We start from the raw sequence: 25,710 nt of genomic DNA, 5'->3' as shown, positions 1-25,710 counted from the left end.
CACAATACTAACCTAAATGACACAGTGAGAAGGAAGTCTGTACACAATAAAAATATTCCAAAACATACATCCTGTTTGCAACAAAGCACGAACCTAATATTGCTAAAAATGTGGCAAAGTAGCTTTTTGTCCTGAATACAAAGTGTTATGTTTGGGGCAAATCCAATACAACACATTCCTGAGTACCACTCTGTCAAGCATAGTGGTGGCTGCATCATGTTATGTTTATGCTTGTAATCGTTAAGGACTGCTGAGTTTTTTGGGATTAAAAAAATAAACAGAATGGAGCTAAGCACAGGCAAAATCCTAGAGCAAATCCTGGTTGTCTGCTTTCCACCAGACACTGGGAGATGAGTTGCTTACCAAGAAGACAGTGAATGTTCCTGAGTGGCCAAGTTACAGTTGTGACTTAAATCTGCTTGAAAATCTATGGCAATACCTAAAAATGGTTGCCTAGCAATGATCAACAACCAATTTAACAGAGCTTGAAGAATTTTGAAAAGAATAATGGGCAAATGTTGCACAATACAGGTGTGGAAAGATCCAGGTGTGGGAAGCTCTTAGAGACTTACCCAGAAAGACTCACAACTGTTATTGCTGCTAAAGGTGATTCTAACATGTATTGAGGGGTTGAATACTTATTTAATGAAGATTCCCGAGTGGCACAGCGGTCTAAGGCACTGCATCTCAGTGCAAGAGGCGCCACTGCAGTCCCTGGTTCAAATCCAGTCTGTATCACATCCAGCCATGATTGGGAGTCCCGAGGGCTGGCCCAGTGTCGTCTGGGTTTTGCCAGAGTAGGCCGTCAATGTAAATAAGAATTTGTTCTTAACTGACTTGCCTAGTTAAATAAAGGTTAAAAAAAAACATTTTACAAATGTTCGATTTTTTCTTCCACTTTTACAGTATTTTGTTTAGATCGTTGACAGAAAAAGTCAAGGGGTGCGAATACTTTCTGAAAGCACTGTAGTTTAAGTGCCCAATATCAAGAATCGATTATCAATAGCGTTTCTATATTTTCCTTACAATAATCCTGAATGGTGCAACAAAGAGATAGTCTACCCTTATGCAAGGTAATGTGTGAATTTTACACATAGCTAAGGGCCATGCAGGGGCGTTCTTAATGATTTGAAGGCCCCAGGCAGAGACCAGCCTGAGGTTCCCTCCCATGTCTATTTAACACAATCATGCTGAAAGAAGAGCTGTTCGGAGCTGGCTCAATATTGACCAAGACTAATCTTTTTTTTGTAATTGTATGACCTTTTTAAACGTTCTAGTCAACATTTAACATTTTCAGAAAATGTTGCAGTTTTAAAGCTTATTTACTGCAATTCTACACCTTTTCCAATAGGACAGAGAGAAAATGTTTCTGTTTTAAAGCAAATTTCCTGCAATTCTACACATTTTGCTAAGGGATGGAGAGAAAATGTTGCAGTTTTAAAGCAAATTTCCTGCAATTCTACACATTTTGCCATGACTTATGCCATGCTCATACGACATCTGGTAAGAGTAACGAACAAAATCAATGGGAGCACCCTGGTGGTAGGGCCTCTGGGCACGTGATCCGTTTGCTCGGTCGGCGTGATCCGTGTGCTCGGTTGGAAATTCAGCCATGATTAAGGAATTAGGTTTAGATAGCTGGCTAGACTAACTTACCTAGAAATCCATTTTTTTTTTGCTGACATTGAGTGACTCTCAGGCTGCGTTTAGGCAGGCAGCCCAATTCTGATATTTTTTTCCACTAATTGGTCTGATTGGTCCACGCTGATCTGATTGGTCAAAAGACCAAGTAGTGTAAAAAAAGATCATAATTGTGCTGGCTGTGTAAATTCAGACACAGTGACAGACATAACTGATGATGCACTGCCACATTTTGAAATTGCACCTTGTGTATTCTATTCTAACTCAAAACAGTAAGTTGAGACCCGACTGAGTTACTAAACTCTATATTTATTTTGGTGGGGGGGTTCCCGAATGGATGCAAGGCCCTAAGCGGTCGCTTTCTGGTAGGGCCGGCCATAAAGTAGAACAGAAAAAAATGCAACCATGTTTATACATTCACAAGGCTAAGAAATGGTCAAATAACTTGCATCAAAAGTGAGTGAAATGCATCAGAAAGGTATTGGAAAGTTCAGTAAAACATCAGGGAAGATAATCAGGAAATAATTGTGTGTAGAATAAAATATCTTCATTGTTTTCAATTGCGTTTTTTTCACAGTCCCTCCTAACGTGTCCGGCACCATTTGTGAGTGTTGTAGAGCGAAACAGAAGACAGGTACGCGTTCCTGAGAGTCTTGGCTTTCAGGCACAGGTTATAATAATAGCTTATAGCTCCAACTATTCAAAATCTAGAGCCAAATTCGTAGGATAAAAACTGAAAACGCTCAATTTGTCACTACCGCTAAATTGCGCACATCAGAGGTTTCTCATGTGCAGAAAGGCAAGGTAAGAGAATTTATGTATTATTAAACAGAATTATGACAAGTTTACAAGGCCCCTGATGATGTGAGGCCCCAGGCAACAGCCTGAGTTGCTTAATGGTAAGTCTGCCACTGGGGCCATGCAAGTGCAGTATATTTTTTATTCTAAAGCAAAGTTTCTTATACACAGCAGCTAACAACGATACACACATTGATTACACAAATTTAATGAATCTCTAAAGAACTCATGTCCATAGATGTATTTGTTGGTAAACAATGACATTTGAAATCTGATGCAAACCTTCAGGTGCTGTTCTATTGATTCACATGTACATTCAAGCAACACATTTTTTTTTACTTGCAGGTTCGAATAAAAATACACAAAAGTAACTAAATCTTCCCATAATTTACATTTTTTGGGCATGTGCACATGTATCCTAATTCTTTGGATTACAGTAGAAAGAGCTTGAACAAAAGCCCTGGTTGGTCACTGAATTACACACTATACAAAATCCAGATTCAAATGGGTAACGTTACATCTTAAATATATTTATCTTCAGTGTTAAATCTCAACTCAAGAATTTGTATTAGTAAGGATCAAAATACGGTGCATAAAAATGGTCAGGAAGTTAGGTAGGTGATACTAGGTAGCCAGAAATACCTCTAGCAACATCCAGTTAAAGACTTCTAGCCATTCCCTTCAAAATAACAAAATCACACTATGCATAAAATCCCAAAATATAACCCACATATACCCAGTGTGAAAATATACTCTAAACACCCTAAATATTCTCTGCAAGGTACACAGTTCAGGAGGTAATATACAATGAATCTGCTCAGCAAAGGGTTAGAGGTTACCCTTCACTAAACACATAGTACAACTGTTGTTGAAATGAGTCAGGCCCTAGGATGGGCAGCCAATGGGTTCTTGATCAGAGGGCCACATCCCATTTCTTTTGCACAAGTTACTTTCCTTGTCTCTTTTTTACCCTTCCTTCATAGCCACAGAAGGGTAAAATAATTGGATGGGTGTCCTGTGTTCCTCTCAGAGTAATGCGGTCACAGAAAATAGAATAGGTTATTTGCCTGCGTTTAGACAGGCAGCCCAATTCTGTTTTGTTCAGATCTTTTTAAGAGCTGACTTGATTGGTCAAAAGACCTATTAGTGAGAAGGAAAAAAATCAGAATTGTGCTGCCTGTCTAAACGCAGCCTTTTGAGAGTACTGGGACAGAACATTAAGATACTACTCCCTTCATTCATCTGAACTGATAGCCAATTGTAATATGGAGAATATGTTTGGCTGCTGAGAGGCAGACCAGATCACACTGTACAGGACCGTATCCTACCAGTGTGTCTATATACACACACAACACAAAGAAATCACGGTGAGTATTCGGTCCTTCAGTCAAGTGACAGACATAAGTACACTTCCAAGACTAAGGGCACTTTCAAACCAATGCAAACAATGCTTCAAAAGCACAGCAGACACCTTTTTTTCAGAGAGCAGTGTAGAGATGGATAGAAGTGAATGAAATGGCAGATTTACACTGTCCAACAGATGAGATGGGGACATTTTGTTGCACCCATTCATGACTAGAGGTCTGTCAACCAATGTAAAACAATGTTTCTCCCACCTCAAATGTTCTCCACTTCACCATACCTCCAAACACACAATCAGTGAATCGGCACACGCACAACACGTCGCAGGCATTTTGGTTTGAAGGCACCCTAAAATTTAAGACATGTGTCCTACATGGCAACATCTCCCTGCATTTGACAGGTAATTAAAACAATGCCCATCAGATTAATTAACTAAATTATTTACATACCGCATGTAGAAAAATTCATGTTATCACGCTACCAGATGATGTCTTCATTGCAAATAGTTACATAAAAACCAAGGTGACCAAGATGACATATGATTCAATAACAATTGCACAGGGGAAAAGGAACCCAAAACCTAAGTCACCCTCAATTAGAACCATAATGGATGATAACAAAAATGTATTTTGAATACCATGGATATAAACATCTGTAAATATCAAAACCAAAGGCCTGGACAGATTAAATAATAAGCTGTGGAAATAAGTGTTCTTCATACATCTACCTCATAGAGGATGTTGGTTCGACATAACTCCAATGTAGATAATACGTCCTTTATTCAAAAAGCTGCTATATACACACACACACACATATACATATATATATATATATACATATATATATATACATATACATATATAGCTACAGCCTATGTTCTGGCCTACACAATGTCGCTAATTCTCTCTCTCCGCCCATATCTCTCCCTCTCCTGCACGGCTGAACTTGTCCATCGCGCGTAAGGATGTTTACCGACTCCAATACCCAGGGGACCTAACAGGTTGTGTGTGTGTGTGTGTCATAACCCAGGTACACACACTGGACTCACGCACTGTAGTGGTCCTGAAACAAAGAAGATACACAACACGTAAGAACCTACTGCTTACACCGTACCAGTTGTCTCAGTGTTGACGCTGCATAATTAGGTAACCTTTATTTAAAGTTGCCCTTATACACAATGTACTTTGGTAACTAGTATGTTGTATCTAGCATGCCTTTGACCAAATAATCACTGATATCGTTGTTACTGTGCACTTACATAGTAATTAAATCAAGAAACTGGATTTCCAATTGGAATAATGATATAAAAAGGGCAAGTTCTTATTGTGTTGAAATTGCCTTACGGCTTACAGTCACCATAACACATTCACTTCAGTATGTGGCCCATGTGGGAGTCAATCTGCTGCTAGCACCAAGCTTCAACCAACAGGGCCATCTGAACCACAAACCTGAAGGGACGTGACTACTCCGCTGGCCATGACGGACAGCCTCCCGGCCGCAGAGCGGACCCCCAGCTTCAGCTGGGACATGTCTGGAGCACTGGGCAGCATGTTGGTCAGACGATATGAGCTGGCTGCATGGGGACCGGAGAGAGAGAGATGGTTAGTAACATCAGTGGTGGTGGCAGTTGCTTTATAATGATCATTCTTCTGATGTTTAAATTGTGGAGGTGTACACATGCAGTGCCTGGATTAATAAAACCTCTCAGACTAGGAGTGCTGATCTAGGATCAGATCCCCCATCTAATTCAATATGATCTGAAGGCAAAACTGATCCTACTCAGATGCTTTGTGAATATGGGCCCTGGTGTTCACTTGATTTAGTGATATGAAATGGTTAAATTATATACTTTAAAGTGTGATACAGTACACTCAAAGTATTCAGGCACCTTGACTTTTTCCACATTTTGTAACGTTACAGCCTTATTCTAAAATATATATTTTTTATCCTCAATCTACAGGTTTTTCGAAAGGTTTGCAAATGCATTAAAAATAAAAACAGAAATACCTGATTTACATAACTACGGAGACACGAAATTGAGCTCAGGTGCATCCTGTTGTTTTCATTGATCTTCCTTGAGATGTTTCTACAACTTGGAGTCCACCGGAGGTAAATTCTATTGATTTGCCATGATTTGGAAAGGCACACATGTCTACAGTCGTGGCCAAAAATATTGGCACCCTTGCACTTTTTTCAAGTTACTCAAGAAATTGAACAAACTGTCTCCACAATTCTTTATTTCACTATTAATACTACAGAACATTTGTTTTTGTTTCAGAACTTAATATATCCATTTAAAATGTAAGAAATAACATTGACAAAATGATTGACACCCTAGACTTAATATTTGGTAGCACAGCCTTTGGTCAAAATAACTGCCTTCTCCTAACTGCTGTTTTCAGAACTCTCCACAAGTTAATGGGATGTAGATCTGGACTCACTGCTGGCCACTTCAGAACAGTCCAGCGTTTTGTCTTGAACCATTCCTGGGTGCTTTTTGAAGTGTGTTTGGGGTCACTGTCCTGCTGGAAGACCCATGATCTTCAACGGAGACCCAGCTTTCTGACACGGTCTGACATCGCGCTCCAAAATAGTGTGCCAGAGGCAGCAAAGCAACCCCAAAACATCACTGAACCTCCTCCATGTTGGACTGTAGGGAAGGTCTTCTTTTCTTTGAAAGCTTCATTTTGTTTTCTGTAAACAGAGATGTTGTGCTTTACCAAAAAGCTCTAATTTGGTCTCATCTGTCCACAGGACATTCTCCCAGAAGGATTTTGGCATGTTCAGGTCTTTCTATCAGCAGTGGGGTCCTCCTGAGTCTCCTACCATACAACGAGTTAGCGAAGGATGGTCCGAGTTGAAACTGTCGTACCTTGTGTCTGAAGGTCAGCTTGAATCTATGTGGCAGTTGACACAGGTCCTTCTCCACCATTCGAACAATCCTTCGCTGCAATCTTCCATCAAGTTCTCTTGCGGCCACATCCAGTGAGGTTGGCTACAGTGGCATGGGCCTTAAACTTCTTGAAAACATTACGTATGGTGGAAACAGGAACATCAAGGTCTCTGGAGAGGGACTTGTAGCCTTGAGATTGTCCATGCTTGTGTGTCTGACCTCATAACTCACTGGTTTTCCTTTTGTCCACGCTCATTGCGGTACACAGTGACAAAACAGGAGAACGAGTCCTTTTCTCTATTCAAACTGGTTGAATACATGGTTTTTATACTGCAGGCATCTTCAATTCACCACAGGTGAGTTCAATTCCAAAGTAAATGAGAATCACCTGCTTGAAATCTAATTATTTCTAACTACGTCTAGAAGGTGCCAATAATATTGTCAGGGCTATTTTAGGATTTCTTTGTGGAATTAGCTAAGATTTTGTTTTGTTCAACTGCACACCCGAAGACATACATATACACTACCGTTCAAAAGTTTGGGGTCACTTAGAAGACCAGCATCCCGGAGTCACCTCCTCACTGTTGACGTTGAGACGGGTATTTTGCGGGTACTATTCAATGAAGCTGCCAGTTGAGGACTTGGTTTTTGCTCTGACATGCACTGTCAACTTTGGGACCTGACACACATATGCATACATACACATACGTATGTAAGGTCCCACAGTTGACAGTGCATGTCAGAGCAAAAACCAAGTCATGAGGTCGAAGCAATTGTCCGTAAATCTCCAAGACAGGATTGTGTTGAGGCACAGATCTGGGAAAGGGTACCCAAACATTTCTGCAGCATTGAAGGTCCCTAAAAAAACAGTGGCCTCCATCATTCTTAAAAATGGAAGAATTTTAGAACCACCAAGACTCTTCCGATGTTCACTCTAACAAAGATACAGAGTTCCTCTGTGGAGATGGAGAACCTTCCAGAAGGACAACCATCTCTGTAGCACTACACCAATCAGGCCTTTATGGTAGAGTGGCCAGACAGAAGCCACTCCTCAGTAAAAAAGGTACATGACAGCCCGCTTGGAGTTTGACAAAAGGCACCTAAAGGACTCTCAGACCATGAGAAACAAGATTCTATGGTCTGATGAAAACAAGATTGAACTCTTTGGCCTGAATGCCAATCGTCACATCTGGAGGAAACCTGGCACCATCCCTACGGTGAAGCTTTGGGGATGTTTTCAGCGGCAGGGACTGGGAGACTAGTTAGGATGAGGCAAAGATGAACGGCGCAAAGTACAGAGAGAGATCCTTGATGAAAACCTGCTCCAGAGCGCTCAGGACCTCAGACTGGGGCGAATGTTCACCTTCCAACAGGACAACGACCCTAAGCACAAAGCCAAGACAACACAGGAGTGGCTTTGGGACAAGTCTCTGAACGTACTTGAGTGGCCCAGCCAGAGCCCGTACTTGAACCCAATCTAACATCTCTGGAGAGACTTGAAAATAGCTGTGCAGCGACGCTCCTCGTCCAACATGACAGAGCTTGAGCGGATCTGCAGAGAAGAATGGGAGAGACTCCCCAAATACAGGTGTGCCAAGCTTGTAGCGTCAAACCCAAGAAGACTTGAGGCTGTAATCGCTGCCAAAGGTGCTTCAACAAAGTACTGAATAAAGGGTCTGAATACTTATGTAAATGTAATATTTCCATTTTTAGATTAATACAATTTACAAACATTTCTAAAAACCTGTTTTTGCTTTGTCATTATGGGGTATTGTGCGTAGATTGATGAGGGGGAAAAAAACAACTATTGAATCCATTTTAGAATAAAGCTGTAATGTAACAAAATATGGAAAAAAACAAGGGGTCTGAATACTTTCCCGAATGGACTGTATGAATGGTTGGCTTCCTTACCCGCCTGTTTCTTTGGGTCATCAAACAGGTCAGCTGAGCTGATGGAGTTGCTTCCAGAGAACCTCTCCAGGCGAGTCTTCGCCTCATACTGCATGGAAACAACCACATTAATACTTCAAATGACATACTTGATACTAAACAATGAACATACTACACATAGGGGTATTACTTTAACAGGGATTTTCAGGTAGATAAAAATAAAATAAAAAAAGACAGCAGTTGTAGATAATAATCAATCAAAAAGCAATGTTGCAACAACAGGGAGAGACAGCCAGAACAGAAGCAGAGAAAATGTCTAACAGCCTTCTCTGAGAGACATATGAATTCCACAGCACCAAATGAACTGTAAACACCAGCCTCAGAGGCTTATAGGATGTCACAGCGAAGCGTAAAATTTTAACCAGAACAGTCAACACTGGCAGATATTTGATACTGGCAGTCAATTAGATCAAAAAGGTAGGAACATCAGTACTTAGGTACAACATAATTATAGACTCAAATAAAAGGAAATCAAATCCATTTTTTGTATATTCACTACCAGTCAAAAGTTTTACAACAGCTACTCATTCAATGGTTTTTCTTTGTTTCTAGTAATTTTCTACATTGTAGAATAATAGTGAAGACACCAAAACTATGAAATAACACATATGGAATCATGTAGTAACCAAAAAAGTGTTATACAAATCAAAAGATACTTTAGATTTGAGATTCTTCTAAGTAGCCATCCTTTGACTTGAGAGCTTTACACACTCTTGGCACTCTCAACCAGCTTCACCTGGAATGCTTTTCCAACAGTCTTGAAGGAGTTCACACATATGCTGAGCTCTTGTTGGCTGTTTTTCCTTCACTCCGCGGTCCAACTCTTCCCAAACCATCTCGATTGGGTGATTGTGGAGGCCAGGTAATCTGATGCAGCACTCAATCACTCTCCTTCTTGGTCAAATAACCCTTACACAGCCTTTAGGTGTGTTGAGTCATTGTCCTGTTGAAAAACAAATGATAATCCCACTAAGCGCAAACCAGACGGGATGGCGTATCGCTGCAGAATGCTGTGGTAGCAATGCTGGTTAAGTGTACCTTGAATTCTAAATAAAATCACAGACCGTGTCACCAGCAAAGCACCCCCACAATACCACACCTCCATGCTTCACGGTGGGAACCACATGCGGAGATCATCGGTTGACCTACTTTGCGTCTCAGAAAGACACGGCGGTTAGAACCAAAAAGTTCAAATTTGGACTCATCAGACCAAAAGGACAGATTTCCACTGGTCTAATGTCCATTGCTCGTGTTTCTTGGCCCAAGCAAGTCTCTTCTTATTGGTGTCCTTTAGCAGGGATTTCTTTGCAGCAATCCGACCATGAAGGCCTGATTCACGTAGTCTCCTCTGAACAGTTGATGTTGAGATGTGTCTGTTACTTGAACTCTGAAGCATTTATTTGGGCTGCAATCTGAGGCTGTTAACTCTTATAAACCTATCCTCTGCAGCAGAGGTAACTGGGTATTCCTTTCCTGTGGCGGTCCTCATGAGAGCCAGTTTCATCATAACGCTTGATGGTTTTTGCGACTGCACTTGAAGAAACGTTCAAAGTTCCACATTGACTGACCTTCATGTCTTAAAGTAATGGACTGCCATTTCTCTTTGCTTATTTGAGCTGTTCTTATCATAATATGGACTCGGTCTTTTACCAAATAGGGCTATCTTCTGTATACCACCCCTACCTTGTCACAACACAACTGATTGGCTCAAACGCATTAAGGAAAGTAATCCCACAAATTACATTTTAACAAGGCACATCTGTTAATTTAAACGCATTCCAGGTAACTACCTCATGAAGCTGGTGGAGAGAATGCCAAGCACGTGCAAAGCTGTCATCAAGGCAAAGGGTGGCTACCTTGAAGAACCTCAAATATAAAATATTTAGATTTTTTTTAAAACACTTTTTTTGGTTACTACATGATTACGTATGTTATTTCATAGTGTTGATCTCTTCACTATTATTCTACAATGTAGAAAATAGTAAAAAATAAAGAAAAACCCTGGAATGAGTAGATGTGTCCAAACTGTTGACTGGTACTGTATGTGTGTGTCCCGTGACAGTGTGCCTACCTCAGAGTCATCCTGCTTGCCAAAGTACATGTCAGAGGAGATGGCCTTGACGTCCCCAAACTTCTTGCGGGCGTCGCCTGAGTCTGAGACAGGGACCGGGTCTGCTTTCCGCCGGGCTGCGGTCCTGTGTGTGAGAGAGAGGGTGGGTGCATTCAGTGACAACTGCAGTGAGAAACTTAAAATAGAATAAAAAAATAAGTGGCTCAGAGAACTTATACGGCCAAATACATTTTTACTTTTTCACATGCAATTTCATGTATTTTCATCCCTGGAAATCAAAGTCATATAGTACCTGTCGTCCTGTGAGGAACTCTTGGTGCTCAGGTAGAAGTCTGGCTCTGGCTTCCTGCTCTCTTTCCTCCAGCCAGACTCCCCCGTCTCACTCCAATTGGAGAAGAACTTGTCAGAGGATTCTGTCGGGTCATCAAACTTGGTCATCGACATCCTGATGGGTTTCATATGGAAAAGAGAACTCAATTTAATGGATTTCGTTCCCAGATCATAGCCTGGTCCCAGATCTTTTTGTGATGTCTTTCCAACTCCCATTACAAGACAACACAAAGAGATCTGAGACCAGGCTAGCCATGTCAGTGATTACTTCCAAGAAGGAATGGCAGAAGGAATGATCCATTGCTAAAGTATTGGAACGTTGCCGGAGTGTGGTGACCTGGATGTAAAGGAGCCTTCGTCAGTCTCCTCTTCCTCCTTCTCTGTGTACCTCCGGCTCTTAGTGGGCTGCTTGGACCCCACTGGGCTCTCCTGCTGGATAGTGTGCATGTCTGACAGCACAGAGTGAGAAACTCCACTAGAGGGAGATAGAGAGGGGGGAGAGACAATGGAGTCAAATAATCAAAGTATTTGTTACCACAATATCTCCAATGGTTACAACATGTTTCAGTCCCAACAATAATATAATTATTTTAGATCAGGGTTTCCCAAACTAGGGGTCGCATGATTTGAAAAATCGGGTCACGAGAGAATTTTAACTTGGTTCGTAGAACCGGGGTTACGTCAGTACCGTTTAAGCTACAAAATACTATGACCCCATCACTGAAAGATAACTCTCAGGAACACGTACTGTTTCCCTTTACTAGCCGTTAGAACCGAGTGGACAAGACCAGACACTAAATCAGACTGGGAGAAAAAGAACAATCAATTATGTTATTTTATACACAGAAGACCATACAACATTATTGCCTGATGATCTTCTGAACTTCCCAATACCTTTCTGATGCATTTCAGTCACTTCAAACCATAGTCGTCAGATTGAAATAGTGTCAAAATACTGTCCAACAGATTTCTAATACTGTCATAACCCAAATTAAAAAAGTAAACATTGGCCGTCGATTACATACATTTTTTACATGGTGGGGTCGCCAAAATGTTTTAATATCAAAATGGGATCGCACGGCAAAAAGTTAGCGAATCCCTGTTTTAAAAGATGAGTGACTTATCCCCTGCAATGTAAAGTACCCCTTTAAACTATTCTACATAGGACATCTGTAAAAAGTATGTTAAGAAATAAACGAATCCTTTTATCACCACCACCATCAATTCAATCCCCCTCACCTCCTGCTGCCAAAGCCCATGCCCAGTCTCTCAGCCTGCTCCTTCTTCTTCTCCCCCATCCCCTTCATCTTCTCTGTATTACTCCTCTGCTGCGCCTCCAGATCCTTATAGGCCAGTCTCATGGAGGCACCACTAGAGAGAGGAAGAGAGAGAAAAATGGATAAGCAGAGTGAAGATTAGAGAATAATTGACAATGTGGATGAGAGAGCGAGAGGCCAATTAAAGCCCATTTAAATTGGAGATAGACTCACATAGATTCCTCTGCTGGTTGGGGGCTGTTCTTGGTGGTAGTGGGTGCTGTATCTCTCTCATTGAGTTTGTCTACCGCCTGTGCTTTCTTCTCTAGGTCACAGAAACTCTGTTTGCTCACCTTCTTACCCCCAAGACCACCTTTCTTAGCGCCCAACTGAGACAAAACACAGGACACAGACATGAACACGTGTCTACTAATCTACTGACCCACAAGATCCATGAGCGATGTACACAGTCCATTCACACTAAATGCCCCACCCACACAAGCATCACCAAATTCACTCTTATTCATAAGCACAACACACATAGGTACATGGAAGGAACATTACTTCCTTAAATCCACTACCATAGAGTACATACTGTTTTCTTGGCCCCAGTTGGTTTCTTCTTGAGAAGAGAGGAGGACTCTAAGGGAGAAGGAACAGTGGGCATTAGAATACGGCTGATAGAAACTGCTAAGAGCTACTGTTCCAGGCTGAGATATTTCATGTACTCCTAATGCTTAAGGTTCTAGTTGAGTATCTTTAGTCTCTAGGGCATAATCTCTTGGTCCTCTTACCTAAGGCTTCTTTAGGAGACATACTTAGCACGTCAACACTGGGACCCTCTGTATTACCTGAAGACAGAAAGAGTTGAGGGCATAGACGACATGGACAAACAGATGCAAGTGTATGTGTGTTTCTGAAGTGTAAATATTGAAGTAGAGGTGTACCGTTTTTGTCTCTCTCAGTTTCTTTTGTAGAGGGTTCCTCTACTGGGGTGGGGCTTAGATTCATCTGGGCGGAGCTTGTTATATTAGGTTGGGCGGAGCTACGATCATCAGGGATTGCCTGCCAAAATACGCAAGGTAAGGACAAGACCATGTAAACAACATGCACACATCCATAATCTTCTACAATTTCAAACAAATAAGTGCTAACAGTCATACACACACTCAGGGGTGAGCACACACACACCTGCGCGTGCATACTGAAGAAATCCTCCTCCTTATTGACGGGAGATGTTGGAGAGAGGGGGGCCTGGCTGTCCAGCCACAACTGCAGGGAAACAAAACAGAGGATTCCTTGGCATCTATAAGGACCTAAGTATACAATCATTTAAATCAGCCATGTTGATGCGACATGATTATGTTGTTAAAGTCAGTATAACAAGTAACCAATGTTGACTAAATCCATTTTTGCCCAGTGGAATGTCTGGATGGATGTGTGTGGCACCTCAGTGCCGAAGCGCCTTGTGGCCTGTGTGGCCGAGGTCTTGATCTTCTCGCGGTAGAGCGCAGCGGCTCGGCTGTTGTACTTGGTGTTGGCGGCATTGGACGTGCAGCCTTGCTGGGCAAAGAAGGCATTCTGAGAGACACGAGGGGGAAAACAATGGTTTGAATTACACTGACTCTGTAATACAAAAGGTATTGTTAATAGTTAACAGAATATTGCATTAATCATACAGGTATTATACAGGGCCCTATTGTGACATCATGACAACATACAACATACTGTCCAGAAACATTGCCGCCCACCTGCATACATTCTAGAGATAATGCCCACTCATGCAGTCAGAAACATAACTACTAGTACCACCCTCTCAGCGCTTAACAACAACACAGCAGGTTGGGACGTGGCTGCCCACCAGTCAGTGCCCACCATGGATGGCTTTACTCACCGCGCTGGCATTGCCGCCCACCTGCATGCATCGCAGCTGGTACCAGGACCAGTTAGAGTCCAGCTCAGTAGACCTGAAACAAACAATACACAGTTCTGATTTTGAACACTCCATCGGGCCATAAATGTGTCAAACTGTGTGTTGTGTGAAGCCAATGGTCCTGTCCAGAAACAATCCCTAGCCCCTACCCACTAGTGTAGATCTGAAAGAACAGGATGGGGTAGGCAACAAATGTCTTTTTTCATTCATTGTTCCTTACCTGATGAATGACAGGTGCACTCCTAATGACCTGTGTGTTCCTGAGCAGTCTATACAGAGAAACACTCCATAGGTGATACTGGCCCAACTAGGATTCTTAGCCGAACAGTCAAAGCACGCCTGTAATAGAAAAGAAGCAACTTTGGAAAACATGCGACTTGAATACAGACAAGGTGTTCGCTGTCTCCTTCATGCAGTGATAAGTCTGTGGGGACATTGATAAGCAAGTTAATATGAGCGCATGCCAAATAGATAGCAAAACACTAACAAATAATGAAGCAACCCAGTAGCGTGGAGGTCTGAAGTACAAAAGCCTCTACTTGTCCACACATTAAGCGAACGCCGACATTTACCGAAAGTATTTCTAAACTAGCTAGTTACAAATGTTGCAATATAGTGGAAACAATGTTTCCAAAACAGCTTTTCGATGCTTGCGGTTGCAACATTGTCGCGTTCAATGTAGCCAGGCCTAAACAGCAGACGGAAACAGCTGGAATCGACAATTAATGAGCAAGAGGTATTGTTTATGTCTGTGTGATGTCTTTCATCTTTGTGGTGTCCATGAGTCAACATTTACCAGACATCTATACTTTACAATAAACACACTGACGCTAACGAAGTGGACTGTCCAACCAGTTTCTTAAAAGTACCATCTTTGTTCCAACTGTCATCATGCCACATGACAGCTGGCTCGAACGTGACTGTCCAGGATGTCCTATTGTTCCATTTAAAACTGCGCAGGCCAATTATTTCTTCAACACTGCAAAAACATTTTGTCAGGAGGATGTGCAATGAGCATACATGGTTCAAAGCTTTTCCATGTGCGTTTGTTACGACGCATCTACCCCTGCCCAGCAAAACAGTGCGACGTGTCATTTTTTCCCCTCTGAAGCTAGCTAGCTAACATTAGCTTCTTCCTCGTTAAAGGCCGAAAGCTTTTCAACTCTCACCTTATTCGTAGAAAGGGAACGTAGTCGTTTGAAAATGGCAGCAATATCTTGCTTGCTGGGCTCTGACATCTTTCCACCTGTTGTTAATTTCACCTGATAGGTAAAGCGCAGCGTTTAGCAAATTTGTTTCCCTGTAAATCAAAAATACTTCCGGTCTCGTCATGGGTAAAGGCACACGTCAGAACGATACATTTTTTTTTGCCTGTGCTCTGATTGGTCAGCAGTAACACGTGGGCATTATTGTAACATGGAGGTCTGGGTAGTAAAGTTCAATTTCTTTCTATTATCCTTGATCCTGTATGTTTAATTGAAGAAAAAAAAAGAAAGAAATGACAACAGTAAAACTTCTCTTTTCGTTCAATTCATTTATAATGTATGCTGTGGGACAACATTGGCAAACTGAGTTGTGCAAGTAAAGCTGCTGCGGTGTTCTGTTGATGGCATGACCTGAAACCAATGATATACATCTCATGACCTGAAACGCACAGAAAACTTCACACCTCTCACACTGACAGAAAACTGATATCAAACCAAATCGATCTTCCTCTCGATATGCAGTTGTAGGCATAAAATGTAGGGGATATTTCCAGGAGCATCATGCATAAACAGGGTGTGCTAAATAATGCACTCACAACAATGTCAGAGCCATAACGTCAACTCCCAATAGGAGAAACCTATACTCGAGATAGGAATTGGGATAGGTCCTAAATAACAGATATAGTTTGCCAATACTGGTAATGCACATGTGGTGGCATTAAGGGTGTTTGTCAATCATTAACTTTTAAAAGTAAATGAGAAATATAATCCCACAGTTATTTATCAATTACTAATCATAAGTAGGCTCTGGCCCCTCTGGAGATATGTAATATTTACAAACGCAACAAGACAGCAAATTCGCGAGACATTCGCCATAAAACATTCAATTATTGTACAAACGGATTTGTTTCCGAATCACAGCATTTCATCTGACAGAGAACAAAAGCACTTAAGGCATCTCATAAATTAACAGTCTTTGATTTCCAAATAGAAATTTAAATCACAACTCCCTAATCTATAACTGGTTAATTTGTTCATAGGTTCCACGCTATTTACATGCAAACATACTTTTATTAAATCGGACCCTCTAGTTTGTGAAAAACAGTAAAAGCTGTGGTTTTTATTGCTGAATGTGCAACATTGTTTCGCTGCCACAAAAAAAAGTATATTCTCCCAAAGCTTTGAATCGGACATCCAGTGCAAGCTACAGCTAAAGCTCCTAGCTTCAAGTGACACACCTTATTGCCCAACATTCAGTGTGGAAAGAAAAAACAACATCCACATGATGTAAAAATCAACCAACAGAATGTGAAGTCAATTGAGTGAATAGCGGCTGACACAAATGGAACCCTATGCCCTATAAAGTGTGCTACGTTTGGCCAGAGCCCTATGTGCCCTGGTGAATGTCCCTGATACTAAAATGACCAGCAAACGTGTACAATCAATAGGTGAGCTGATAAAATGAAACCATTAAAGAATATACAATCCATTAAAGTTGAGGGGTAAAGGTTACAGGAAAACTTCTGAGTGCGTCACTTATTGTTAAAATGTGGGTTGGCGCAACATGGTATCAGAGCATTTACAGAATAATATGAAATGCTCTGAGACCAGGCTGGTTGGTGACGGTGGAAGAACTGGATATAATTAATGATATCGGTTTCTCTCATTAATCAACTATTCGCTGAGCAAAACATAAATCAGATTTAAAATACAAAAATGCATAACAAGACTTGACAAATCTGAACTATAGGCATCAGATAAGAAAGACAATTGTTCTGAACCGGCACTGCCATGAATTCCATGCCCTTTTCTCAAAAGATTTGTAAAGTCAAATAAGAAAACGGGGTTGTAGGTTCTGATATTTCCGACAAATGGCTTTCATGTGAAAAAAAAATAAAACCTTGATTACTGTCAAAAGGATTGGGTGAAGGACGCTCAAAACAGCGCAAGAAATAACATGCAATTACAAATTCCCCTTATTTCGACATAAGACTTCCAAATCGGATCCTGGACTCCAAATTGGTGTTGCAATAGAATCAGATCTATAGAACTAAAAATATGTATCACCAACTGTCTATGACAAAAATGAATTAAAAGATTCAACTGAGATTACTTTTACGTCTCCAATCAGTTTCAAATCAAATCTAAAATGTGCTAGACCTCGTGAATGGGAGACATGTATATCCTCTCCCATGTCTGTTCACATCTTTTAAAATCAGTTTATTCTTTCAACGTCTTCATAACTTCAAGCTACAATTGGAAGGTTACATGTTTCAAATAGCTTTTTATATTTATTTTCTGTAACAGTAATGGCTTTAAGTAACATTTGCTTTTGTAGCTGGCTTTAGACTCTGTACTGGGTGTCCCATCATAAAGGCTGACAACGAGAGCAGGCCGTAGTTGTAGAAAGATTTGTGCTTAACGACATGGGATCCAGGAAGATACAAGAGAGAGCAACAACATCATCCTCTTCGATGGGCAAACCCCTTCCTTCTGCCACCCCTTTCACTCACTCACACTGCGGCCAGCCTCTACCACGTAGGGGGAGAGGGGCGAATGCGAGGCCTGCCCTGCCCACCCTCCTGCCCCATCTCCTCCACTTTCTTTCTCCTCTTCACCCCATCCTCTCTCTCGTTTTCCTCCTTGTCCCTCGCTCGGTCATTACTGGATGTCTTCTACGTAATTGGCGGGGTAGAGGCCCACCACGCTGTCTTTCAGGCGCCCTCTGCACCAGCCCTGGTCGTCCTCGTTTCCTATCTTGGTGAACTCCTCGCCTTCAGGACAAAAAGGGAAACAGGGAGGAATGGACAGATGATTATGTGGAAAGAAGGTGGTAGATGAGCATGTCTTTCTGTTGAGCAGCTTCAAAAAGGATTTGTGACTCAACTCAGCCTCACTCACTTTTCTCTGTGTTTTAATTGTCATAGATAACTGATCTGACAGGACATGGCAAGTAAAAGAAGACTGGTGGAGACATCCAGTCCTTTCACTTAGCAGTGGTTATACAGGGCAGGGGTCTCTTCACTCGCATAGTCTTTAGTGTATTCACACACACACACACACACACCTGCTTTGAAGCTGAGTTCATCCTGCTCCTGTCCTTCGTAGTCGTAGAGGGCACGCACGGCCACAGACACCCCCGAGGACGCCGGCTCCACCTCAAACGGGTTCCCATCGCCGTTGGCGTCCTCAATGGAAAACGGGTTCACCCCAGTCTCCTCATCCGACCACTCTTGCGACTTCTCCACACTGCTGGCGCTGAACAGACAGAGGCAGCAATCAACATAAGGGAAATTTGAAAATGTTACTTGTCAATCATGCCCTGCTCACACACACACCGATTGGACAATCCAGCATGCCAGGCGAGAGAAGCGGGAACAAAAATAGTTAATAGGGCCCGGGGTAGGGGGGCATAAAAACAACACCACCAATGTAGAGTACAGCACAACATGTAGAAGGCCCAGCAAATGCATCTCCGAATCCGCCCGGATACATAGACTGAAAGACTATAGATTCCCCCTTCCTCTCTCAAATCAGCTAATGGAGGGAAAAACATGCCTTTTTAGGAAACCAATGCTGTGAGGTTTTGTTGGCGAATGGATTTGTGAGTTTGCTTTGACACCACTTGGAGTGGACACACAGACAAAGTGCTCAGGTAAGGCAAGGCAACACAATGACACGAGTACATTACAAAAGCATGGTTGGAGTTCACCCCATCCACCACTAGAGAGAGGTAGATGTACAGTACCCAGATGAACAAACACCCTTCTTCCCCAGTCAGAAAACCCATGAAACACACACACATCCTCACGCACACACGCTCTCTGAAGCCAGGTTACAGTCAGACTCTTGCAGTTGGTACACTCAAACACCTATGGCATCTCATAGTTCCTGCTTTACGCCAGAGAGACCGACACACACCGTTGACTTTATGAGTGCTAGTTTCTCTGTCCTGCCTTGAGTCAATATCAGACCTAATGTAAAACAGGACCCAATATAGGTTTCCTCACTAAGTTGTAGACAGCCTTTTGTTTAAAAGTCTAAATTCTATAGAAATTGTATTTTTAGGTTCCAACTTGCAATAGATCTGACTGTAAAGTAAACACAGACAGGAAAAATACACACATACACGCAGAAAGAATGCTCTGCAGGACTTGGCACTGTTAGGAGTGATGACTTATGTAGGTTTGGTGTGATCGCTCACTGAGAGCCCATGCACCGTAACACAGCCTGCCGCTAGCCAGGGAGAGGGAAGGAGAGAGGGGAGCGGTAGAAAAAGAGAGAAAGAAAGGAGGGGTGACAACAGAGAGGGAGAGAGGGCAAAGGGAGGAGAGGAAGGGGACAAGGATAGATGAGGAGAGGAATAAAAGAGAGAAGTAATGGAAAAGAGAGGAAGAATAACAGGAAAGAGTGAAGGGAAAAATAAAGATGAGGACAGGAAGGGTGTGCCTCAATAGTGTGTTATTCAAGTGTTTCTCAGGGGTGCACATCTTTGTTTTAGCCCAGCACTAGCTCACCTGGTTCCACTACTCAACTAATCAGCAAGCCCTGTGTGCTAGTGCTTGGCTGGAACAAACATGTGCAGCCCTGAGAAACACTTGCGTGACACTAAAATACTAAATTCACCCAAAGACTGAGGGAGAGAAAAAAAAGAAGAGGGAGGGAAGAAAAGGAGGGAGAGGGTCTCTCTTTCACCAACGTTTTCACTTCCTCCACTTTTTTGACATTGAGCGGACTGCTGTTGTTGTTGACGACAGTGGGCTGTTCCTTCACGGTCCCCTGGAGATCCTCGTCGTCGTCATCCTCGAAGGGGTTCGAACCCACCGGCTCTGTGCTAGTGGGCACAGTCAGGCTGACGACACAGAGACACGGAGAGGCATTTGTGACACACAAACGTACACCCCAAAACACATACTCGTACACATACACAACTTGAATCCAGACAGCTTCGTGACATACCACAAGCTGAATCGAAAACCTTTGGATATGAGGGTTTAAGACATAACGGACACACAACTGGTACACAAGTGACACTTCCATAACCAATCAAATAGACCATATGAGCATTGTGAGAAAAAACACATGACCAGTCTGAGGACACTGACGAGGCAGTGTGGTTTTTAGACATCCATCATGACACTAGGACACAGTCACAAAATAAGCATGTTCAGTTAACAAATAAGAAATGGTCAGTTTCCCATTCACACAACATGTATACACCTTCACCAATTCCTCTTCTACAATCTCACTGATGCTTTTACTAGCATTTTATCAGTGTTTTCCCCAGCTACGCTCTGGGGTTGAGAAAACGGTCACACCTCACTTCACCAGGAATTCATTCTGAATTCCAATTTGACCCATATAATAGCCCATTTCCCTAGACACTTCAGGTAGATCTGAGAGGGTCCGATTGGTATAAGCAATACGGCAATAGCTCCATTTTCCCCTCTGATTGGCTTGGTTAAAGCATTACCATATTACTGACACCTTTAAAAAAATATATATTATCTAGAGAAGTACCTTGGGTTAGAGGCTGGGGGTAGATTCGGAATTCCACACTATTCTGTTGTGAGAACGAATTATGATGAAGTCACCCTAGACATTGATCTATGGTCAGTTTTGTATTACCCCCTAATGATTAAGGTTAGGATTTGGGGAAGGTAAGCTGTTCCTAGACCTGTGCTTAGAGACAACTTCAACCAGGAACCCACTGTAGTGTTGTATGTACATCGTATGTTTACAGTGCAGTTGGACCATGGCACGTAGTAGCCATCTGTCCAATCGCAACGTCACTGCACTGTGGACACCTTTATTGACAGTCACGGCGCCACGCTCTCTGAGATAACCACATCTCTCTCAGAGGAGTTGAAACACCAAACACTGAACGGTGGCAACAATGTAACTTTGGTTGACAGAAGTCAGAAAAAAAGATGTTCACACATTCTCAATGATGTTATATTAGGTCTCAGACCAATATCAGCCTGCTTTTTGGTGATAGACACAAGTGTTCTTTGTAGAGAGATAGAGACAGACAGACAGAGACATATAGATATATATATATATATATATAGCGTAATACTCGATAGTTAGTTGCCCATAAACAACTTTTAAAATGAGCAAATTATAAAATGCTGATAGCAGTAATTTACTAGCAGTAATTTACTGATAGCAGTAAACTATCAATTTAAGGGGGATAGCTTGATAAATGTACTATCCCTTTAAGGGGGATAGCTAGCTAGATCTACTATCCCTTGAAGTGGTTGTATCTCTGATTTTGCTATAGCGCAGAAATGTGGACCAACTCTCAATGCATGAACATGATAAGGAAGGAGTGAAGTTATACCTCGGTCCAGACAAGAATTTCACTCTTAACCCCTTTTCCTTATATGGCCATTGTTTGTTCAGTCTATTGTTTGTGTTTTCGTGAGCTGTGAAAATGAATTTCCACTGTAAGTACAACTAATCTTGATCGACACACACTCACCTTCACCCCTGTAGACACAAATATACAGTAGAAGTGACGTGACAGAGTACGTGTCTCTTATGCTAGTAGGGCGAGGCAGACCCATGTTTGGCAATATGCACATCTGATGGATACCAAAAGGGCAAATGCCTTGCGTGCCTCACATTCCTCTCATTAACTCCCCTCACACTCCTCCAGTACCCACCCTACACACACTCCCCCAGTACCCACCCTACACACACTCCCCCAGTACCCACCCTACACACACCATGGGTCATGTTTGGAGTCAATTCACCAGTGTGCAACCTTTACAGTCAGTGGGGCACTTCTGTTTTCTCAGGGCTTGTTACAGGAATGTTTACCGTGACCATGGCAACAACTCAGTGGTGGAAGACGTCATTCCAAAAGCTTTTCTCCGGAATGCTTTACCAGCGTTCCCGATCAGCGGCAGAGAGCCTTGTTGTGGAGGAACAGTAACTATGATGTTTAGATGTGGAAGGGGTGTGTGGAATGTGTGCAGCAGTGGTAAGAGAGTATTGGAAGCTACATTCTTTCACTGGCCTTCCGACACGTTTATCTACTGCACCTTGAGAAATGTCTTCCCACTTCCTGACAGTGTGTGTGTGTGTGTGTGTGTGTGTGTGTGGTTACCTGCTGCTGCTCTTGGCTGCCTGCTGCTCTTCCATTTGGCTGATGCCCGTCAGGGTGACTCCCTCGGAGGGCTTCTTCTTAGTCTCTCGCCGACTCAGTGTACGGTTCAAATCTATGGACCAGTCCTGACACACACACACACACGATTAGAGTCACGCACCCTTGGACACAGATGAACATGATTCACATGCTCAGCTCAACGGATTCAGCATCAATGTTCAAACATTAGTAACTAAAACTGCTTGTCTTAGTAACAATACTACACAAAGGACAGGCACTGAAATAATGCACACACTTACACCCAGGCGCACACTCATTGGAAGTTCAGATGCTCTAACTAGCACAATCACTAGGTAACGTTAGGCAAACGTTTCTCAGGCTGTGACTAAACACTGAAGACCAGGGCTGTGGAGTACTGAAACAGTGTGTGTGTGTGTATGTGTATGTGTGTGTGCGTGTGTGCATAGTTAAGGTAAACACATCCATCACCATAAAGACAGACATAGCACCGAGCCATCACAAACCTCCACCAGAAGCTAAGGAGCGGGCTTGAATCAAAACATCATCCCAACCAACGCCAACAGAACCTCAACCCAACGTTAGGAGAACGTTGTCCCAATTCAGGCCCACAGAGAGACACACACACTTTAACATAGTCCAATACTGCAACTCTATCCACAGAAGGACAGGGGCTGTGTTCAGGAGGGCCCGAGACTCACTACAGCTCTAGAGGTTACATAGGGGCTGTGTTCAGAAGGGCCCTAGATTTACTACAGCTCTAGAGGTTACATAGGGGCTGTGTTCAGGAGGGCCCTAGACTTACTACAGCTCTAGAGGTTACATAGGGGCTGTGTTCAGAAGGGCCCTAGACTTACTACAGCTCTAGAGGTTACATAGGGGCTGTGTTCAGGAGGGCCCTAGACTTACTACAGCTCTAGAGGTTACATAGGGGCTGTGTTCAGGAGGGCCCTAGACTCACTACAGCTCTAGAGGTTACATAGGGGCTGTGTTCAGGAGGGCCCTAGACTTACTACAGCTCTAGAGGTTACATAGGGGCTGTGTTCAGAAGGGCCCTAGACTTACTACAGCTCTAGAGGTTACATTTCCCTTATAGTTCTACGTTTTCCCAAGCCACTCCCTGTTCCCACAGATATAACAAGTGGGTTGTTCTCGGAGTTCAAAGGTCAGTCTGAGGGCCTGACTGGTGAACCCAGAGAGTCAAATTATATCACACGACCTGGCAGGCAGCATGTGACCCCCTGCAGGGTTCACAGGGGCTGACAAGGTCAGAGGTCACCACGGGGTGAAAGGTTAGATAGAGGAACGATAACAGAAGGAGTCTTCTGGAATACAGACATCCAGGAAGACAAACATCCATAGGATGAGACAGGGGGAGGAAGGGAGGAGTAGTCACGCACATCCCCACACGGGTCATACACGACAGACGTGGTGACGAGGCCATTCATCAGACAGACGTGTGTGTGTGTGTGTGTGCGCACTTCCTTGTGTGTTTTCAGGTGCTCCTCGTAAAGCATTAGGAGGGCCAGAATGGGCACATAAACCGAACACACACACACACACAGAGAAAACGCAAACAGAGGACGGAGAGTGAGGTAAATAACCCTCCCCCCAGGAACCACGGTGATAGAATAGTCCTCCAGAACTCACTACAATGGACCTTCTGGACCTAGAGGAGTGGGACCAGTCCACATTCTGTCAAACGGAGGGGTGGGTGGGGGTGGACAAGACAGGAGCATTATTTCCAAGTAAAGAACAGCCATTTAAAGAACAATGCTTTAACATCCAAAAGGAACACATCTAAGCACAGTATCAGTTAGTCTGTGATCATGAAGAGGTGTCTTGTGATAAACGTTGCTCTTCATTTAGTGTTATGTTGATGTGGAGTTTGTTTTATGGTCCTTTTAAACGCTCTTCTTCTAGCACTACGAACATCGATTTCTGAAGAGATTCTACCTCACTCAAATGCTTGTTTTTAATTACTGAATGAACCTACGTTAAGTAACTCTGGATAAGAGCGGGTGCAAAATCAGTATTCCTCAATCCATACCAGGGGGCACATATTTCCATATCTTGCTTTTCTATCTCCTGTTTTGTAACATGTGTCATGACGTTGGCCTGGGGGTAGGTTTATGACAGTCATAAATACCTCTTTCCCCCGTTCCTCTCCCTACTCTACTGATGTGACATTAGAAAGCCCCTTTGGTTAACATAGAGATTCTGGGAACATCAGAAGTTGGGAGGAAATGAACTATATTCTGGTAATCCGACCAACTGAACATATGCGGTGGTACTTAAGGTATATTATGTCAGTTCGGTTGCCCTCTGACACATTCTCATCAATGATAGAATGACAAACTCTACTGTAGAAAGTCTAAACATCAGAGGTATCGGATTCACATGGAATTGTTGTTTAATTCAAATGTTTGAATATGAAATTATTTGTGAAGAGATGAAATGTAATTTTAGCTTCCAAATGAGAGATTTGGGTTTTCATAAGTTTGGGCCTCTGCTCAACCAGTGGCCCGCCCCTGTGAAGAGACATGGGTTATAAACTTTTCAGACACACTCCTCTCCCTCTACTATATAAGCCATTGACGAAGATTTAACCTTCTGTTCCGAGGATATGAGGGTGACGATCCCATGTCAGAATGGTTCAGGTAATAACTACAGAACTAAGCCAACATCAGCATGAGCTTTGGTTGTGAATGGTATGAACTTTGAACTCGTATTCACTTCAGAAGTGATACCTCCTAGCCGTTGAGTTAGCAACAGCTGCTACAAACGCAGGTTAGGAAGGAACAGACAAAGTATCCCATCTACTACACAACGACGTTACTACAACGTATCCAGTGACCACCAGAGACATTCTTCAAAGGACAGAGGACTCGGTTTGGCAACACGGTCTTCTATCTACCACCAACCTACTGAAGCGCAGCTCAGAGTAAATATTTATTGCATTTTCCTTTTCCAAATGGGCGGTAATTTAGAATGCATAAGCTACTGTATTTACGATAGCACAGCTTTGCCTCTGTTCCAGTCTCCCGCTCTTTCACTAAAACCCAGCCCCCTTTCCTTTGTGTAACAAGCTGTCATATCTGTTCCGCCCGCTAGGGACGTTTTCCTTTATGACGGCAAT

General features: G+C 42.7%; 2 protein-coding genes across 4 annotated transcripts in view; both read right to left on the bottom strand.

Annotated features, from left to right (window-relative positions):
* Positions 1–2,563: 2,563 nt before the first annotated feature.
* Positions 2,564–15,568, bottom strand: LOC120050013 (ADP-ribosylation factor GTPase-activating protein 3-like). Of its 2 annotated transcripts, none has more exons than XM_038996593.1 (16): positions 15,404–15,568; positions 14,455–14,573; positions 14,196–14,268; positions 13,751–13,882; positions 13,493–13,573; positions 13,249–13,366; positions 13,096–13,152; positions 12,897–12,943; positions 12,536–12,690; positions 12,285–12,416; positions 11,383–11,520; positions 11,008–11,160; positions 10,716–10,839; positions 8,606–8,693; positions 5,250–5,374; positions 2,564–4,863 (listed from the first exon to the last, which is right to left on the bottom strand). In XM_038996593.1, the coding sequence occupies exons 1-16, from the start codon at positions 15,470–15,472 to the stop codon at positions 4,846–4,848; spliced, it is 1,629 nt and encodes a 542-aa protein (XP_038852521.1). In that variant the 5' UTR covers positions 15,473–15,568; the 3' UTR covers positions 2,564–4,845. The 2 variants fall into 2 exon arrangements, with proteins under 2 accessions (XP_038852521.1, XP_038852522.1); XM_038996594.1 differs by lacking the exon at positions 15,404–15,568 and adding an exon at positions 15,104–15,306.
* Positions 15,569–15,748: 180 nt separating this feature from the next.
* Positions 15,749–25,710, bottom strand: part of LOC120050012 (protein kinase C and casein kinase substrate in neurons protein 2-like) — a 37,659-nt gene continuing 27,697 nt past the window's right edge. The window contains exons 8-11 of one of the 2 annotated variants that reach the window (XM_038996591.1): positions 22,554–22,678; positions 20,139–20,291; positions 18,507–18,697; positions 15,749–18,213 (exon numbers count right to left, since the gene is read on the bottom strand). In XM_038996591.1, coding sequence (XP_038852519.1) covers positions 18,101–18,213; positions 18,507–18,697; positions 20,139–20,291; positions 22,554–22,678 — 582 coding nt within the window. In that variant the 3' untranslated portion in view covers positions 15,749–18,100. The remainder of the gene's footprint in view (positions 18,214–18,506; positions 18,698–20,138; positions 20,292–22,553; positions 22,679–25,710) is intronic. The other variant, XM_038996592.1, reaches the window with a different exon arrangement.

The sequence above is a fragment of the Salvelinus namaycush genome, chromosome 6 (assembly GCF_016432855.1).
Source record: "Salvelinus namaycush isolate Seneca chromosome 6, SaNama_1.0, whole genome shotgun sequence".
NCBI lineage: Eukaryota > Metazoa > Chordata > Actinopteri > Salmoniformes > Salmonidae > Salvelinus > Salvelinus namaycush.
This window is presented reverse-complemented; position numbering and strand designations above follow the sequence as displayed.